This window comes from Fusarium oxysporum, chromosome 6 (assembly GCF_000149955.1).
Source record: "Fusarium oxysporum f. sp. lycopersici 4287 chromosome 6, whole genome shotgun sequence".
Classification (NCBI taxonomy): Eukaryota; Fungi; Ascomycota; class Sordariomycetes; order Hypocreales; family Nectriaceae; genus Fusarium; species Fusarium oxysporum.
The window spans coordinates 544,669-561,369 of record NC_030991.1 but is presented as its reverse complement, the minus strand read 5'-3'; the positions used below and the strand labels follow the sequence as shown (position 1 = coordinate 561,369).

The 16,701-nt window shown below is 47.2% G+C and overlaps 3 protein-coding genes across 3 annotated transcripts; 2 read left to right on the top strand and 1 right to left on the bottom strand.

Annotated features, from left to right (window-relative positions):
- Positions 1-728: 728 nt before the first annotated feature.
- On the bottom strand, positions 729-1,710 carry FOXG_07050 (GTP cyclohydrolase I; the record flags this gene model as incomplete). The annotated part of the gene is made up of 3 exons (XM_018385682.1): positions 729-1,025; positions 1,157-1,401; positions 1,491-1,710. The coding sequence occupies 3 exons, from the start codon at positions 1,708-1,710 to the stop codon at positions 729-731; spliced, it is 762 nt and encodes a 253-aa protein (XP_018244330.1).
- Positions 1,711-4,507: 2,797 nt separating this feature from the next.
- FOXG_07049 (uncharacterized protein) lies at positions 4,508-7,264 on the top strand (the record flags this gene model as incomplete). Its single annotated transcript, XM_018385681.1, has 1 exon — positions 4,508-7,264. One exon carries the CDS (start codon positions 4,508-4,510, stop codon positions 7,262-7,264), a length of 2,757 nt encoding a protein of 918 aa, XP_018244329.1.
- Positions 7,265-9,207: 1,943 nt separating this feature from the next.
- FOXG_07048 (uncharacterized protein) lies at positions 9,208-10,956 on the top strand. The gene is made up of 3 exons (XM_018385680.1): positions 9,208-10,055; positions 10,644-10,735; positions 10,796-10,956. The coding sequence occupies exons 1-3, from the start codon at positions 9,264-9,266 to the stop codon at positions 10,944-10,946; spliced, it is 1,035 nt and encodes a 344-aa protein (XP_018244328.1). The 5' UTR covers positions 9,208-9,263; the 3' UTR covers positions 10,947-10,956.
- Positions 10,957-16,701: the final 5,745 nt, after the last annotated feature.

Here is a 16,701-nt window from a genome sequence, read left to right as displayed (position 1 = left end):
ATTCTCGCGCGCTCTCAGGCGATGAAATACGGGCGACCCTGTCAAGCCCGGACCGACACAGAAACTGTTCAATAATTCCATAGCAACATTTTCAGCACTATGAAACAAGCAAGTGAAGAAGTGAACTTGACACTTTCGGAACGAACAAAAGACAACCCCAAGGTTTGCCTCGACAGCTTGTTGTCATTGAGGCCCTGACAAGAGCAAAAGCGGTCGGGTATTTGAAGACCAAGCAGCGTGCACGGGATAAAAAGTACGTAATTTCATGAAAGTAATGATGGCTGAGGCAAAGGCACGGACGAAGAGCGTGTAATTTAGTAAATTACAAGCAGTCCTTGGTACAGTAGGTGCTGCGCCAAAATTTGGTTTTTGTTCTTTTCGAACGTAAAGGTCAACGCTGAACCCTCCAACCATCATAGATGTCTCGTGAATTGCTTTAACGGAGGTAAGATATATAAAAACGTCTTTCTTGGTGGTTTCGCGACTTGCGTATGAACCCCAACATCCAATCCTGTCGTCGATAAATCCGTCAGTCCGATATCCTTTATCTCATGTTGTTTATATTGCGCAGTAGTGCTGGGTGAAAATGTATTTTTGTAAAACTTGGTTGTTTCTTATTGAGCTGAGAGTTATTCTCGGGTTTATATCTCTAGATAATTGTATCTAGGACTTTCAGACTAACAGTCTGAATCCTGAAGGGAAGGGGGATTCCCGGATTTTCCAACATCTCATCGGCTCACTCCCACAAAATGCATGAACCCATTTCGCGTCTTAGTCTTCTGCGCGAAACATCCCAACATGCAGCTTGTCAGGGTTCTGGCGCTGGTCTTCTCAACGCCACGCATCACCATGCACAGATGGCTAGACTCCATGACGACGGCACCACCTTGAGGCCTGATGATGTCCATAATGGCATGGGCGACCTGCTTGGTCAGGCGCTCCTGGATCTGTAAGCGATGAGAGAATACCTCGGCGACTCGAGGAAGCTTTGAGAGTCCAATAACGGTATTGGAGGGGATGTGCATCTAGAAGAGAGAATTAACCGGCATATCCCAGAGTCGAGTGTATAAGACACATCGGGGAAGGAAGAGCTTCCCTTTCCTGTAAAGGGCACAAGATGGTGCTCACAAAGGCTAAATATGTCGATATCTTTCACAATGACCATCCCGTTATGGCCCTCATGGAATAGCGCATTATTCACAATATCTTCTACATTGATATGGTAGCCCTTGGTCAAGAACAGCAATGCCTTGGAATAACGTGAAGGTGTATCCAGCAGGCCATCACAACCGGGATCCTCGCCGATGCACTCTAACAAAGTTCGCATAGCACCTTGCATCTTTTCTAGACGTAAGGCGGCCTGTTCTTGATTCTCTCCTTGGCGAGTTCTAGTTTTGATCGCTGCGAAGTTCAAATGTTAGTCGAAATACAAAGAAATTTGTACCTAGACGCAAGACAACTCAACAAAGAGTAAGACTATAGTAACTTACAAAGATCACCAGAACCGGTCACTGGGTCAGGCGGCTTCTTATACTGATCCGGGGCACTCAAAATCGTACTATCAACAGTAACCCCGAGGCTGCTGAGCTCGTGTTTCTTCCGTCTTTTGTGCCCATTTTGCGTTAAATTATCGCTGACTGGGGAAGAGACAGTAGCATCGTTGCGGGCCCGCTTCTTAGAGAGGACGTTACCGTTTTTGGAACTAGCCATGTGGACTGCTATAGACCGGGGGGAAGAGAGGCATAAAGTAAGATATTTCGTGAAAGAAATTCTGTCGCAATTTGACCTGAAAGTCCGAGCGACCTAAAAAGGCTTGGGAACGAAGACAAAGGAGCCTGATCCTGCGAAAGGGTTGCTTCTCAACTAAGTAAACGTGCGGATAAAAGAGATGGGGGGTAGATATACCATTATGGCTTATCTTCTCGCCTGCTTTTCATCAAACAGAGTGCATTAACAACCACACATATCTCTCCTTTCGCCCTATCAACTTTGAAGCTGACCGATACATGTGCCATTGTTTATGCATTAAAGACAAATTACAGTCATCCAAGCCGATAGAACTGCCAGGATTTGGCTCGATAACCCCTTCTCCGAAATGGTAACTTATTTTTGTCTCAGCCCAACGCCAACTACCATATCCTAGTCTGATCATTACAAGCAGGTTAGAAAGATTTGCCAGAGGGCTGATATTGGCCTGGGAAATCCCGAATTGGCAGGCTTACGATGCTACCTCCCAAATTACCAGAGAAGGCTGCTCTGTCGGAGGCAAAGCATATGAAAGCCTGGGTAACGTCCATAATAAGCTTATGTCCAAAACAAGCATGTGTCCCAAAAAATCCCTCAATCTCGCACTTTTCCATTTGATTAATAAAATCTCAACTAACGAACATGCCTAAATTCAATATCTAGGGTAATATTCTTCTTGCCCTTTATGCGCTTCAATATGACCTAAAATTAAAGATTTAATGCGCTGCCTCAATTTATAAAGTCTTCCTTAAAAAGCTAAGTTGCTGCCAGAAAGGCATATAACCTTGATGCAATTAGATTCCTAAATTGCATAAACTATCTAATCTAGAAGAACAGATTATAGTTTAATTCATTCTTAACCTAGATGTATAAGGATTTCCTCTGCAACTATATGGTATTAAAGATAACAGTAGAAATTTGCGCAAAACTGTATAGTCAAGTAAGACCATGCAGAACGTCGCAAAAGAGCGCAACGTAGACCTGCAAGAAGAACATATCTACGAGTTATCTGATTTCCGTCCCTATCAGCTTGTGTTTATTGAGGAGTCTGGCATGGATGGAAGCATTAGGATATTGAAAGGTCACACGCGCAGAGGTCAAAGACCTCGTCAAGTGAAGAAATTCCACCGCGGTCGAAGGGTTCAAGTCCTTTCTGCTTTAGGTCAGGATGGTGTAATTTATTTCCGAGGATACGGAGGATCGACCGATGCCGAAATATCCAGGCACTTCATTAAGGAGCTCCTGCCGTACTGCGGCAGATGGTCAGAGCCAAGGTCTGTTCTCGTGATGGACAACACACCATTTCACCTCGCGGAGGAGATCCAGTGGATGTGCGAGGAGGCTGGATTGGTGTACAAGCTACAATCGCTTTCCTCCCTGATCTGAACCCAATTGAAGAGAACTTTAGAGAGACCAAGAACTTTATGAAGGAAATCTGGAACAAACATGGGGATAGCATCAAGTACGATTTTGCTTCTTTCGTAGAACATTGCGTTAGTGTAGTGGGCGAGCGAAAAGAGAATGCTCAAGGGTACTTCCGTCGCGCTGGGATCTCTATTAATGAGCTCCAGGGGAAAGTGCATTGGAATGAATACATAACACAGTGTCGCACTGGATGTGCTTAAAATGGATTGAAGGTTGGGTCATTCAGAATGAGCAGCAGTAGTGAGTTGATTGATTGTTCTGTGTGGGGTATTCCATCCCACAGATTTTACTTTAAATCACCCAGCTTTATTACTAAGGGCTGTTGTTCCTGAGGATCATTGAGACCATGCCCGACCTGCGACACACAGTCTAGAAACCAATATACTGGTCAAGGAAAACTTCGGTCTCGAACAAATCGTCTTGCGACGCCTTCTAATACTCCTTGCTCTATAAAAAAGTGTGCATCATTGTCTTCATAAATGAGCTCTAGGTCCAGCCCTCTTTCCAACGTGAGGTCCCGAACCAGCTCATAATGCCTCTTTCGCTCAGCTCCTCTAACTTTCAAGCATTCCCACTCACAATATACACTGACCCTCTCATGTGGCTTGCTAGTGCGGGGTGTCTGTTACACTCCACATATTTGAATGAAACATTAATCTTCAGCCACTTCCCAATGCGGAAAAGGTGGCACCAGGCTTGCAGCTACCTCTCTACAATGGACCACTTCATCTGTAGCTCCTTAAAAGCTTTTGTTATCGGGCTCCGATCGGTTTTTCATGGGCATTACAATGATAGTTGAATCAGCCTTGCAGGTCTTGATTTTTCTCTTTGCGATCTCCTCAATCTTCGATAAGAGTTCCTCGTTCCAGAATTCACTGGGTGCCACATTGAGTCCCTCTTCAGTTACGACCACGGCAACGCGTCTTAAATCACCGCTAAGAGCACAATCCTTGGGCACGCATCCACACTCCTCGTCGAAACATTACATCAAGATGACAGAGCGCCTTGCGCATCTACAATGGTTGTACCAGCTCAGGCCCCCAACAGGGGCTGCCTGTTTGGAGGCTTGCAAGGAGGCAGTGCGTTACATGGATTAGCGAGACACATTGAATGAGCTATCGCTACAAAAGGGAACATGATTTGCGCCACGTCTGTGCGGGCGCCAACTGCCGCAGACAGAAGCGTCACCTGTTGTGAAGCCCCACACGTCGTGTGCACAACGGAACAATTAGGCAGCAATAAAGCAGTGACAATGTTCGCGCCAATATCCTCATGAACGACCCTAGCTAGCCAGTGGCGAAATCGAAAACTAACAAGCCTTAAACCTGTGCTTATCATGACGGATATCGAGGCATTTGCTGCAGATAACGACATCGGTAGGGAAGATATCCCTCATCTTTTCTCAAAGCTTGCAATCGACGCATATAAAAGATATATGCAAACAGGACGCAGAGATGATATCAGCAAAGCCATAGACTCGGCTAAACAGGGTATAGATCTAGCAGACGATAGTAACCCATGGCTTACGCAATGGCTGAATAACCTCGGAGTCTTTCTTGAGACGCGGTACCAACGGACAGGGGAGATGAAGGACCTGGAAGAGGCGATCCAGATAGTACGACAAGCTGTAGAATGGACGCCTAACGGCCATTCAGACCTCACAGCTATGTTGAGTAACCTTGGAAACGAGGTTGAGACGCGGTACGAACGGACAAGGGAGATGAAGGATCTGGAAGAGGCGATCCAGATAGCAAGACGAGCTGTAGAATGGACGCCTGACGACCATCCAGACCTGGCAACCTGGTTGAACAACCTCGGAGTCTTACTTGCGAGCCGGTATGAACGGACGGAAGGGATGAGGGACCTGGAAGAGGCTATCCAGATAGCAAGGCGAGCCATAGAATGGTCGCCTAACGACCATCCAGACCTGGCCGTCAGATTGAATAACCTCGCAAACATGCTTGGTCGACGGTATGAACGAATGGGAGAGATGAAGGACCTCGAAGAATCAATTGAGGCAGCACGACGAGCTGTAGAATCGACGCCTAACGACCATCCAAACCTGGCAGGCTGGTTGAGTAACCTTGGAAACAAGCTTGAGAGCCGGTTTGAACGGACGAGAGAGATGAAGGACCTGGAAGAGGCGATCCAGGCAGCAAAGCGAGCTGTAGAAGCAACGCCTGACGGCTGTCCAGACCAGGCAGCCATGTCGAATAACCTTGGAATCAAGCTTATTCGGCGGTATGAGCGGACGGAAGAGATGAAGGATCTGGAAGAGGCAATCGAGACAGCGAGACGGGCTGTAGATTCGACACCTGACGACCATCAAAACCTGGCAGCGTGGTTGAATAACGCCGGAAGATTCTTTGAGAGGCTCTATGAACAGACGGGAAAAATGAGGGACCTGGGAAAGGCGTCAGCCTATCTCCTCCAGGCTTGGTCCTGTTTGAATGCTGTGCCATTCCATCGTGTCACGGCTGCCGCTAAGTGTCTGGAATTACTCGCTATACAGAACAGAGTCGACCAAAGCATCGATCTTGGGAGAAAGATACTCGATCTTCTTCCTTCAGTCCATACACGAACTCTTGATCGCAATGATCAGCAGTTCGTTATTTCAGCGTACGCAGGCGTCGCTTCCGACCTATGTGCCTTCCTCTTATCAGCAAATCGATTAACTGAGGCCCTTGAATGTCTCGAGCAAGGCCGGGCTATCATCATAAGTCAACTACTAGATGATCGCGGCGATCTTTCTTCACTTCGTCATGATCACCTTCAGCTAGCCAATCGATATCAGAGTCTCGTGGACGAAGTGAATGCTCCGACCCGCCAGACCACTCCCGGTGTGGTTGAAGCCTTGTTACGAAAGCGGCGGCAAGAAGCTGTAGCCGAGCTAGATATGTGCTTGAAGGAAATCAGATGTGTCCCCGGCTATGAGCGGTTTATGCTTGGACAGACCGTTACTGAGATGCAGGAGTGTATCACTGAGGGCAGCATTGTGGTTATTAATATCACCGACTTCCGAAGCGATGCCATTATCGTCTCCAACAATTCACTGAGAACAATCGTACTTCCCGAGTTATCCGCATCCAAAGCGAGGTTGTGGGTAAGTAAAGGTTGGTCGACAAAAAAGAGGTCTGACCAGCGAGGGGAAAACGATCAGTTTTTAGACTACCTTTCTTGGCTTTGGTATGCCTGTGTCAAGCACATCGTCGCCGAGATCTCCGCTTCAAAGACACATCCAAGCGAAGGCCTTCCACGAGTATGGTGGATAGGCTCCGGTCTGGCGAGCTCGATGCCCTTCCACGCTGCAGGGGTACATACAAGAGGATCAACGGAGAACGCCTATTGCAGGCTGATATCTTCCTACACACCATCGATCAAGGAACTTGCCTATGCACAGAATCAGGCGAAGCGCGCCCAGGAAGTCTTGATCGCACAAGATACAAACACAATGCTTATTGCAGCCATGCCAACATCACCAAAAGGACCAGGCGATGAGAAAGCGCCGAAAGAGCTTCCTAGAGTAGAAGAAGAGATGCGGGAGATTCTTATATTGGCTCGCTCTCATATGCCTACGACAGTTTATACACACCCCAGCACAGATCAAGTCTTAGAGGCCCTCAAAACCTGCCGTATCGCACACTTCGCATGCCACGGAACATCAGACTATTCAGACCCTTCCAACAGTGGTCTGATTTTGCAGAAGAGTACCGGACTTGACGAACGCTTGGTACAAGACCGACTCACAGTCCAACGGGTTTCGGACCTACGGCTTAGATACGCGCAGATTGCGTACCTCTCGGCGTGCTCTACAGCGGAGAATAAGGCGGCGAGATTATCGGATGAAGTGATACACGTCATGAGCGGGTTCCAGGTGGCAGGGTTCCCTCATGTTGTAGGGTGCCTGTGGCCCGCCGGGGATTCGGAGCGTGTAGAGGTATCGAAGCGGTTCTACTCTTTGGTATTGCAGCGGAACCAGTCAGTTACCAACAACAAGGTGGCATCGGCGCTGCAGGAGGCGGTGATGGCCGTACGTGCAGAGAATCTCAGTATGCCACTGAACTGGGCACAGTTTGTGCATTATGGGGTATAAATCGACTTTCACGTGTACCATCCACAACCCCTCTTTCGCCAGGCAAAATAAAATAAAAAAGCTCCACCAAACCTCACCATCTTCACTTACACAGAATTTGACCAAATTGACAGAAATGCGTAAAATCATTCATTTAATGAGTCATAAGTAGATTTATCTATTGTACTCTGGCTTTTTTCACCATCCGCCGCGACCGCCTGGGTGTTTGGTGGGGTATGTTTTCCTCTCTGACTTTGATGACAGAGCCAGCCTCCGATTCTGACTCTTGCTCGCTTGAAGAGACAAATTCCACCCCCACAGGCATATAACGAGTCACCCCTTCTGGTATGGACTCTTTACCAGCTAGAGTCTCTCCAAGAGTCATGAAACGTTTGTTAGGATTCGGCACCGCCTTACTCTTCTCTCTTTTCAGCCGAGCCAATTCTTCCTCTAGGCTGGCAATCCTCTGCGTATGCGCCGCTACTGTCTGCTGTTGAGCTTCAAAGTCCTTGGCTATCACTTTGTACCGTCTCCGCGTCTTTGGTGTTTTGTTCAACCCAAGATCACGAATTTAACGGCTCGTCTGTGGCGTATCGTCCGAGCCAAGATACGGTCTGAGTTCAGGAGTCACTCTTGGGCCGCTGTTTGGCCTGTCCTGCTGGATTTCAGGGTGTTGCAGCGCTTTGGAACGCAAAATCGGCCAGTTCCCAGTGACCCTCCAGCCAGACAGTATGTTCTTCTTGTCCATTCCAACTCGGCGAGCCTTGGCGTAGGCCCTGGTGAAATTGACCTTGTCCATCAGAGCGGAATCAGTCAACGAGGCGAACCTTTCCTGCTCTTGTTGATATGCAGCCTTTAACGCGTTGAAGACTCCATTGTCTAGTGGCTGGAGTCCATGAGAGCAGTGTGCTGGTAGATAGCAGCAATAAACGTTGTTCAAAAAGCACGTGGCCATCCATTCATCTTTCCACCACTCAGCACTGATGGTGAGATGGGGGAAATGGAGGACATATTGTTGCATGGCTTCCGTGACCATCTAAGATGATCAGCCTCGCGTCTGACTCGTCAGCAGGTGTAGTCTGGGACAGATAGACCCTTTCAAGCCATTCAATGCCTGTGTGGTCATCAGTCCACCCGTTGGGCGAAGTTATGTAATACCAGTCTGCTATCTGCTTGAACTCGTCAAGGAACCATTGTTTCTGCAGTTCCTTCAACTTGAATATTATGCCAGGAACTAAAGCGCGGCCGTCAGCAGTGACGGCTTCGATGAATGAAGTCGAATTCCGAGTTTGTGGTCCCTTGAGAAACGCCTTGCGCTTCGGGCCCGCGCTTCCAACGACCAGGCTATCTATACCTGAACCCAGAGGGTTAGTCGGCCAAAATTCAAGAATTGATAAGGAATAGAGGTGAATGCTTGCCGAAACCAGTCATAATACCCCCCTCATCAACGTTGACAGTGTTTTCAGGCTTGATCCAACCATATTGGCCCTCCCTGATATCAAAGTACCAATGAACCGCTCTAGGTGTGAAAGAGTCGAACCTTTTAGCTTCTTGAAGTCTCCCTACTTTGTCTTTAGGTCTGCGCGGCGATTGATAAACTTGGTCACCCAGTTGCGTCCTAAGTCAGGATCTTCGCCCTGCTGTCTCAGCAGGCCCATGACGCAAGCGCGGATTTGAGTATGGGACGGAGCATAGCCCAAGGCAGGCTGGCGATGAATTCAATTCCATCAATTTCGCCCTCGCGCAGACTTGCCTATCCTGATATGCTATCCTGATATCATCTCTGCTATCCTGCTATATCTGATATGATATATATCGGATATCGGATAAAGCTAGGCTCCCTTACCCTGATATCAGGATAGATATCAGGATAAGCTGCACACTCTGATTGGTCGGATGCCACTTTATCGCCTGACAACATCCGATTTTCCCATGTTTACAATCTTCGAATCTCTCAAACATCACTCAAGTGTGTAGATATAATACGTTGTATTATTTTGTGCCTCTGCTACTCTTAATAATGGCTTCTTCATCACAGCAACCCACAGATTTCACTTCACAGCCCCAGATGACTATTGACCCTACTGTTGATGTAGAATCAGCATCATCTGAGGTCCTGAACTTCGATTGCATATTCCGTGCGACATATCCCAAAAAGGGCCAGTTCGGACCATCAGGGAAGCGCAGAACGAAGGGAGCAGTGGTTTATGAATGCCTTCTCTGTTCTTCTGATCAGGCCTGGTCAAACCCCAAACGAGACAACGCTATGTACCACGCCAAACGCAAACACCGTGAGATCGTTAACTCTTCAGACAATACAGTACTCGAACGATCATCGGACATGGGACCTCCATTAAAGCAAGCTAGGCTCGATAATTATTATACAGCAACGCCATCAGAATCGGCCCTCCGCAAAGTGTTCAATCCTCAGCGATATACTGAGAGCATGGTTGGCCTTCTCACACATCGTCGCCTTCCCTTTTCGGCAGTTACATGGGATGAGATGCAGGACGTCATGCTGTCCTGTAATCCGGCAATTGAGGACCTCATTATGACATCGAGGCATGAGGCGATGCGTCATATTACTGCGAATTTTAGCCTTTATCAGTCGCAGTTAAAGGCTAAGTTACAAAGAGCCGTTTCAAAGGTCCACATCTCATCTGATCTCTGGACATCGCCGCACCGCCATGGTGTGCTAGCAGTGTGTGCACGATGGGTTGACGAAGATTATCGACCCAGACCAGCGCTTCTGAGTCTACCAGAGATTCGACCAGCGATGACCTCAATTCAAGTATCAAGTCAAGTATTTCAAGTAAGTCAAGTAAGTCGATGACCAAGTTTATTTCAAGTAAGCAAGTTCATAATGCTTCAAACTTGATTTACTTGAAATACTAGATTTTATAGATGTTCCTATGCGACAGCCCTGTGAATGTCGAGGCTGTTCGGAGTCCCAGGCATAGGGTAATCAATTGAGTGTGGTGCCCCAGTTGATTATACCAATGGAACCCAGGAACGCGGCAGGGGTGGCGCGACTGCGTGTTTTGCGTTCGCTCGCGTGGTGGAAACACCTGGTTCAAAATTAGCGTCGGTTCCTGATGAGAAGCATCTGTATTTCGCGATTCGCCGGTAACGAACTATGGCAGTACAACAACAGTCATTAGAATCAGTTCTGGGAATTAGTGGCCAGCGCAAATCACTCAAGCAGCAGCTTGACGCTGCGTCCATTAAGACTAAAGCTGGAAGAACGACCCTCGCCGACCTCCCAACTGTCCAGATCGGCTGCAAGAAATATATACCATAAGAATACATTGCCAATAAGAATCGCAAAGGTCGAAGGAGCTGGATCCAAGCCCATGGCTTCTTTCTTACAGAAGTCAGTCCTGATTTACGGACATTGCAGACCTACTGGGTATGCTCGAAATGTGATGAACGAGGCAAGAGCTCATTATTCGTCGCCACAAATACAACATCGCCAATTGAGCACCTCCGAAGGTAAATGATATCTATACGAGCCTGATCTTTAATGCTTCTTCATTTTCTTACGGGATGTAGGTCTCATATGATCACCGAGGCGGATGACATTGCGGATGAAGATTCGTATTCGTCTCGCGCTGTCATTCACCTACCCACGAAGCGGCGTTGCTTGGAGTCTCCTACTGCAAGATCGAATGTCAATAAAGCGAAGGAGTTGACGGTCGGCTAGATCGTTACTGCCAATCTTCCATTCATAGCGCCATTAAATCCATACTTGCGCCAAATGCTCGATTTATATAATGCATTATTAGCAAAAGAGGTACCGTGGAGTCGGCAGTTAGTGCGTAATACTATGCGGAAATTATTCGAGGTTAAGAAGGGAGTAATATCAAGTCAATTGCAGAAGGCAGTCACAAGGATTAGCTTTAGCTTTGACCTATGGACTTCTCCAAACCGGTATGCTTTCCTCGGCCTGTATGCCCACTATCTCGACGCCTCCTATCAAGTCCAATCGCGACTCCTTGCTCTACGCCGTGTATGGGGATCTCATTCTGGACAACCAAGCAGCGACAATATATGATATCTTGGGCCAGTATGGGATACGAGATAGGACTGGCGCGGGTGTCTGCGATAACGCCTTACCCAATGATATATGCTTGGCGAGCCTCTATCGTCAACTTTATCCTGCAATGGCGGAAGAAGATATTAGAAATCATCGAACAAGATGCTTTGGACACATTCTTAACCTTGCAGCTCGAGCCCTTCTTTGGGGAGAAGATCCTGACTTGTTTGAGCGAGAAGCCTTCACCGAGGCGGCTTCCAAGTTGAAGAGCGTGAACTTCGGCTCCGGCGGAAACAGGGAGCAGTGGCAAGCTGCACAATATCGTCCGGTTCGTCAGGGCTTCCCCGCAATGGAGAGAGCTGTGAAATCTCTGGCTTGTGACCAGAACGACGAAGATGGCTATCAACTCTTTGAAGAGGAGCGAGCTGCCATCGACCCTCGAGCTGATGCAAAATAATGAAACCAGATGGAATTCAACCTTTCTGATGATCCAGCGTGCCATTCGAAAGCGAGAGCACATTAATTATTTCATTGCATATCTCGAAACGAAGACGTCAGAGCCCCGACAGCGGGTGCCTGTCCAAGATCAGCCTTCACCACAGGACTGGCTTCTGTTGGCGGAGATACAGAGTCTACTCAAACCGCTTCATGAGATCACCATGAGGTGCCAGGGTTGGGCCAAAGAAGGACGCCACGGCGCCTTGTGGGAAGTAATGATTGGAATGAAGTACTTGCTGAATTTCTTCGAGGAACAAAACCTGATATTCTCGTCACCTGATAGTTGCATCGGTGAGCTGAGAAATTTCAGGGTCTCGGCAACCAAAAGTACGATTCCCTAATTCGTCTTCGTTTTCTTCAAGCTTCTTTGACTAACGGTTTCTCAGGATCTAGCGCTCAACGAATTGAGCAGGGCCGCGGACGAGAGAAACACTTGCCACAGCACGCTCGAGAAGAATACACTGATGTAGTTTTGCAAGATGAGAATCTTGATGATGATTACCGACGATGCGTCCAGATCTCTATTAAGAACTGTTGGTCAAAGCTCGATGAGTATTACAGCCTACTAGGCCAATCGCCACTTTATCCGGCTGCCGTTATTCTTCACCCACGCTGAACGTGTCTTGGCTTGAGGCGAACTGGACAGCGACGAGCACTAGTGTGGCTACGAGACTCTAAAACAGTGTCAGGGAATTCTTTGAACAGCACTATCACGAGAGGAGCAGCCCGAGACATCGAGGACGGTGACAGGAAAAGCGATGCGGCAAGACGAGTAGAGGAGATGCAGTGTCTACGAAACTGGCTACGCAATCAAGCTATCACTGTGGGTGAGGTGGTTAGCTTTGGTGGGGACTTGGTGGGTTAGGAGGGACGGGAGGCGTAAGAGGACTAATAGCTTCAGTGGAGCCTCAGGTCAGCACTTTCATTTCAAGTATATCAATTCAATTCAAGTTAAGTAAGTCCATGGTCGATTTTATTTCAAGTAATCAAGTTGGACCCCCAAACTTGACTTACTTGAATTGAAGTCAGCGCTGTTCTCCCATTGTGAAACTTACACCGAGCTAGCGGTGTCTGCTCTTCCTCTAGTTCAAGCTTCTCCAGCCTAAGTGACTTGATTTCGTCTACAAGATCGTTTGATACAGCGTTCGACGAATTTGAATCTCTAGAAGCTAGGTCGTTGGATGGCCTAGATCTTCTTGGCCTCTCACGTTTCGCTATCACTGAACGTCTTAGGTTCTAGTATCGGCGGAGAGGGTGGTTATTTCTCACCTGCGTGGCATCTGGCACATCACTGTTTCTTCTCCAAATGATCATCAGACAACCGGGAGAGTACATAACCCTTGGACAACAAGCATTCGCTTGAGTGAACCAGCTGGAAAAGAACATCTAAGTAGTCGGGTTGATCCAACGTTAACTCGGTCAGGGGCGTAAGGGTGTTTGACATGATAGGCAATGGGTCCTAAATCAAGCTCAATAGTTTTGTAAATGTCCTTTCACGTCATCGAAAATTCCTGCCAGTTATATATTGCCTGATATGCGACGGTTACGTACGACTGAGGCCCTCCATGCTAGCCGTTTATGGGATATCCTGCAGCAAGTACTACCAATTAAATGCAAGAGTAGGTCGATACGGCCCAACTCGTGGCGTATACTAACTTAGCCCTATTGGTAGTCATCTGTCATGCGGACTATCTTACTTCATATAGCCCAGCTGACAGACCATAGCTATGGAAGTAATTGCAAGCCACTGAGAATAACTTCAGGCTGCCAACAAGTTAACAAAGGACAAATTATTTTTTTTCCCCCATAGTTTAAGCCTCATACCAAAAGCTTCGACGAGAAGCACATGAATCTTAACATCGTTAGTACGTGCATTGCAATGTAGGCATATATGTTCATATAATTCGATCAATATAGAGTGTTCCAAGGTAAGATGAGCGAACGAGATGGTGTTGAGCCCCACAATTATGTTTTGTTAATCGTCGGTGTCGCCAATCGAGTTGTGGGAGGCCGATGAGACCTCATTGTCTTAAATCCTCAGTCCATACATTGTTTAACCTTGAAGCGGGGTTAGGGCGCCAAGGTCAGTTGCGTATACTTGCATGATCAGTTGAACAACAGCGAGGGTTGTTCGAACACTATAACGTATCCGTAAACTTATGTCAAGATCCCTGTTACTGCATTGGTTAGCTTTCTATGTAGCATCTCCTTGCTGCTGCAGGGCGTCTTTGCTATATAAGTTGTTAGCAACAAAATACTTGATCACACTTCATTGGGAAGAGTCGCTTATACAATAGTTTGGCTGTCCAGACCCCATTTCCATCGCGGAGGTATAGTGTTAAAGAGCCTGTAAAAGCGTTGCGGTCAACTTCAAGCTTAACTCCATACTTGAGTCTCCTAGAAATGTTGCCCAACTTAGTTCCTGCAATACTAACCGAAACCACAATGTCATAGGTGTCCCTATTAGCATATCCAAAGAGCTGCAAGTTTTAGTTCCCACTGGTCTTGAAACTGGCCCTGTTCAGAAGAGACGTACTGTGACCAAATCATCACTCCAATCGATTTGTTGAGTATATTCAGAAGGGTAGGGGGTATTTCTTTGCTCGAAAGGCTCGAGGCTCTGGCTCCGAGCTCGATTTTGTTCCAGAGCTCCCTCACTAGTCTCCCCTTCCTCCTGCCATTCCATGTCACCGTTTTGTTTCTCCATCTCCAACGCCTTCGTCGTCCTGACCCTCCTCCGCTGAGGACGATGATATCCCCCGCCCGAACCATCCGGATCGTCTCCCATGACAATGATGACGTCTGATGCAGGATTCGCAACGCCAGACATCCACCAAGAGCCTGAATCTCCGCCAGGCGGGTCCTCAGGTCTTTTGAAAGTGATAATAGGATAACGTGTTTTATAAGCGAGTGACCCATATAAGCGAGTGACCCAAAAATCTCAACCTTCTCAATTAAATCAGCAATAAAAATACCACAAATTATCAGATTAATTAAAACTAATTGCTATATTCTTCTAAATTAACCTCAATTTCCTCCTGACAGGTCCTTGTATTATGCCCGGCCCTGCCGCATTTGCTACAATGTGAAACCCTCGGTCCCTTTGACCTTCCGCGACCACCACTTCTCGACGATTCGGCTGCTACCTGCGTATCAACATCCATCTGATCAATTGCTTGTGATGCCTCTTCTATAGTCAAAGTCCCTCCTTTCTGTAGTCTAGTCCTTTTCCCCCTCCGGCGTCGCTTTACTATCTGATTCTCTTGTTCAACTTGTTGAAGCCTATCCTCTAGTAGGACTATCTTATGGATAAGGACGCTTGTTGCCTTCTCAAAATGCTTAACAGCCTCAATAATTGACTCTGGGGAGCTGCTCTTATGATTTCTAACCCTTCCCTGTAGATATTTAGAATGCGATTGGGCCTCTAGTAGTGTCTTTGGGGTCCTTGCAGTCCAAGGGGTTGAAGGTATCGTGACCTCTGCGGGAGGTGTTGGGGTCCGTAATTGCACATCAAGCTTTGAGATGACATTTTCTGGGTCAAAGGGAGCAAGCCCAGCTCCTCTAAAACCTCCTTTGATATTACTTTCTGTAATAGTAGCTCGGTAGGCGGCATGAAAGGCAGGAAAGAACTCGATCTTGGTGATGTGGTTTATAGAGCATCCCATTAGACGCTCTATTTCTCGCCCATAGGCCTTTTTCAGCGGCCCAAAACACCCTACATCAAGAGGCTGGAGTAGATGAGAGGCATGAGCAGGCATACAGAGGGTAATAATCTTATTCTCCTTACAATATCTCTCGAATTCGATAGAGTGGTGGCTTTCATGACCATCGAGGATTAAGAGACGATAAGAACCAACTGATCGGTCCTTTGTTGATCGATCAAAGTGCTGTAGCCAGTTAAGACCTAGCTGGTTATTGGTCCATCCATTTTCGCTCAATGCAATGACCCAATCGCCGGGGAGGTTGCATTCTCGGTACCAATTGGCAAGATGATATTGGCCTGAACCAATGATGAATGGTGCGATCGATTGACCTTCTGCATTGACCGCTTGAATCACAGTAATCCATTCACGATTTCCAGGCTGTATCTTCTTTGGTATCCCTCGCCTTTCTGAGCTTGTGACGACCATTCCGGGCTCAATCATACCCATCATAAAGCCGGTCTCATCAAAGTTCCAGATATCAGCTAATTGGATACCGTATTTCGCGATCGTATTCTCTACGAGGCGAAACCAGCCCTGAATAATAGTGGGATCTTCGCATTTAGCTCTCTTATAGTCATATCTCCGAAATCGACATGCCTTTAGCTCTGGTTGTCGTTGGATAAAGTTATGAACCCAGAGCTTGCCGACTGGTAATGCCTCGCGATCGGCAAGTAGAGAATTGGCCATTTTTTCCACAAAATCGCGCCGAGGGGGGAAACCTCGGGAATCTAGGTCAAGGATAAATTGAACTATCGTCTGTTCCTCTAGATTAGATAGGTTCCGTGATTTTGTGGTTATATCACGCTTTGAATGAATGCCATTCCGGCGGCGACCTAAGGTGCGGTGATTGACCTGATATACAGTCGCCGCCTTTCGGATACTTAATTTCGGGTCATTTTGAAGGGCCTGAAGGGCAAGAAGTATCCTAGCTTCATATGAAGGCTGTGGCATATCGGGTTGTTGAAAGATATTGAATTGAATGATGATAATGTAAGTTGAGGGATTTTTGGGTCACTCGCTTATATGGGTCACTCGCTTATAAAACACGTTAAATAGAAGTTATTCTAAAAAGAAGATCACGAAGCTCCTTCGCATGGTCTTTTCTCGCTTTTTGTCACTCTTTTTAGATGAGATACAGTGTTAGTAGTAAACCGCTGTTTACATAGGCCGGCCAGCATATGTGAATAGTGGTTAAAGAGAGAAAAGCGGGAACTTTGGGG

Bases quoted from the DNA above. Each gene is read 5' to 3' on its own strand.
- FOXG_07048 (XM_018385680.1), top strand. From the start codon at position 9,264: ATGGCTTCTTCATCACAGCAACCCACAGATTTCACTTCACAGCCCCAG. The intron at 10,056-10,643 runs GTAAGTCAAGTA...CGGACATTGCAG, and splicing joins TATCAAGTCAAGTATTTCAA to ACCTACTGGGTATGCTCGAA. The intron at 10,736-10,795 runs GTAAATGATATC...TACGGGATGTAG, and splicing joins CCAATTGAGCACCTCCGAAG to GTCTCATATGATCACCGAGG.